At 65.0% G+C, this 1,861-nt stretch overlaps 1 protein-coding gene across 1 annotated transcript; it reads right to left on the minus strand.

Moving 5' to 3' along the window:
* Positions 1 to 250: 250 nt before the first annotated feature.
* Positions 251 to 1,860, minus strand: LOC106148734 (translation initiation factor IF-2-like; the record flags this gene model as incomplete). Its single annotated transcript, XM_013515205.1, is given in 1 exon segment — positions 251 to 1,860. A coding segment is annotated over 1 exon segment (369 nt), but the record flags the coding sequence as incomplete, so codon positions are not given.
* Position 1,861: the final 1 nt, after the last annotated feature.

Below are 1,861 nucleotides of genomic sequence, written 5' to 3' on the forward strand. Positions count from 1 at the left end.
TCAAGGTCTCTCATGAGGCCGCAGTCCAGATGCCGGCCAGGGCTGAATCACTTGACCAGATAGGGTGCTGGAGGATCTGCTCTCCAAGTAGCCGGCTCACACGGCCGGCAGGCCGGTGCTGGCCCTGGGCCCAGCCCACTCGCCGCTACCGTCCTCCCAACCTGGTGGCCTCCCCAGAGCGACTGTTCCACGGTGTTTGGTTAGCATAGTGGCAGTGTCACACCATTCAACCCGACAGGCCAGGCCAGACTGAGTTCACATGTCAACATTTAAATAAGGCAAAGTACACTGAAACAAGTGTTCACAAATACCCGCTCCTCTGCCTGTGTCTTAGGAAGCCCTGGCTCACACCGTTAGGAGGGCCAGGAGTCCTGTCATCTGCAGCGGGGGAGAGCCAGCGGTAGAAGTTTAGTGCAGAGGCCACGATGGGGAGCCCGTGGCTGTCTCAGGGCCCGAGAAGAGCGCTGAAATCGGTGGCGGGAGACCACACGCTTAGCTCAAGAGGAGCAGCTGCCTGGTTTCCTTCCGGCCTGGACGGCCTGCTGCCCTGAGGGTCCGTTTCGCTCAGTCTAGATGCAGATGCCAAGCTCGCCCCCCAGCCGTGTTTCACCAGCACCCTGAGGGTCCTGTGGGCCAGTCAAGGTGACAGCCGGGCATCACACCGCCACCTCTCTCGGCTTCTGAGCAACTGCAGTCACTGCAGCCTTACGTTTGTTGTTGCTACTTACGTATGTTACTAAAAAACTGGGTGGAGCGAAGCGGCCAAGTTTCGGGGCAGTGCATTTACGAGAAGCAAGGAAATACTTCGGAACTGTTTCACCCGGGTCCTCCACCCGCTCTTAACACTTAGTGCCAGCTCCGAGGTCGTCGCGGCCGCCCTGCCTGCGCTCACACGAGCTCCTTCGCTGATTCCCTTTGCACCCGACGCTGGCGCGTTCGCCTGGGCCGGGCACGGCAGCGAGGCCGCCTGCCACGGAGCCTGTGCGGCTGCGGCCGTGCCCGCCTGCCCATCCGCTCTGGCAGGGCCGCCCCGCGCCGCGTCCCTCGCTGACCTACCCCTCTGCCGCTGTTGCTACGGGTCAGCGAGGTTTCTCCTGGGCTCCTGCAGCGGCTCGAGAACAGTGTCCAGGCCCCTTACTCGCCTTCTCTAACCGCTTGCGGGTTAATGTCGCCCGCTGCAGATTCTCTCAACATTCGTTAAGTAAGACTCCAGGGCTCCAGCGGGCCCTGGCCCTCCCCCGGCCCAGGCTGCCCTCGCGTCTGACGTGCTCCTCCGCCGTGCCGTTCCCTCCGGCGATCCCCTCCCCGGAGGCACCTCCTTCCTCTGCCGTCGACCTCCCGGCTGCGGACCCGCCAGGCGCTCAGGGCCGCTCGCCGGACTTCGTAGCCGTCGGAGCTTTAATCACAGCCGCTTCTCCTAACGCGGCTCGCACTTACCTTACCACGCCTGCCAGTTACGCTGTACTGGAAAGGACGGGCTTAATTAATCATTTACGTTTTTGACCTAAAAGGCAGTTTCCGTTGTTTTGGGTGGGCTTGCCCGGCCGCGTGCACCCGCTGGGACAGCGCTGCGCACCGGCACGGCCCGCCTGGGTGTCTGCGGCGCAGGCTAACGCGCTCCCCGCGGGGCGCTCGACCGCTTCGCGCGCGGCGCTGCCCTGGCGCGGGAGGGCTGCACGGACCGGCGCCGCTCTCACCTCCGCGGAGCTGCCCCAGAGAGCAGCTGGGGGGGCGGTAACCGGAGGCAGGAGGAGGCTGGCCGCCTGAGCTCGGGCCCTTCCGGCACCACGCGGGCTGGGCAGGGGCCCGCGTCTCCCCCGCCGGGATCACCCCGCCGCCGCCTCTCGCGGCCCTGTTGGTG

This window comes from Chinchilla lanigera, unplaced genomic scaffold, assembly GCF_000276665.1.
Source record: "Chinchilla lanigera isolate Chin_1 unplaced genomic scaffold, ChiLan1.0 scaffold00026, whole genome shotgun sequence".
Lineage (NCBI taxonomy): Eukaryota > Metazoa > Chordata > Mammalia > Rodentia > Chinchillidae > Chinchilla > Chinchilla lanigera.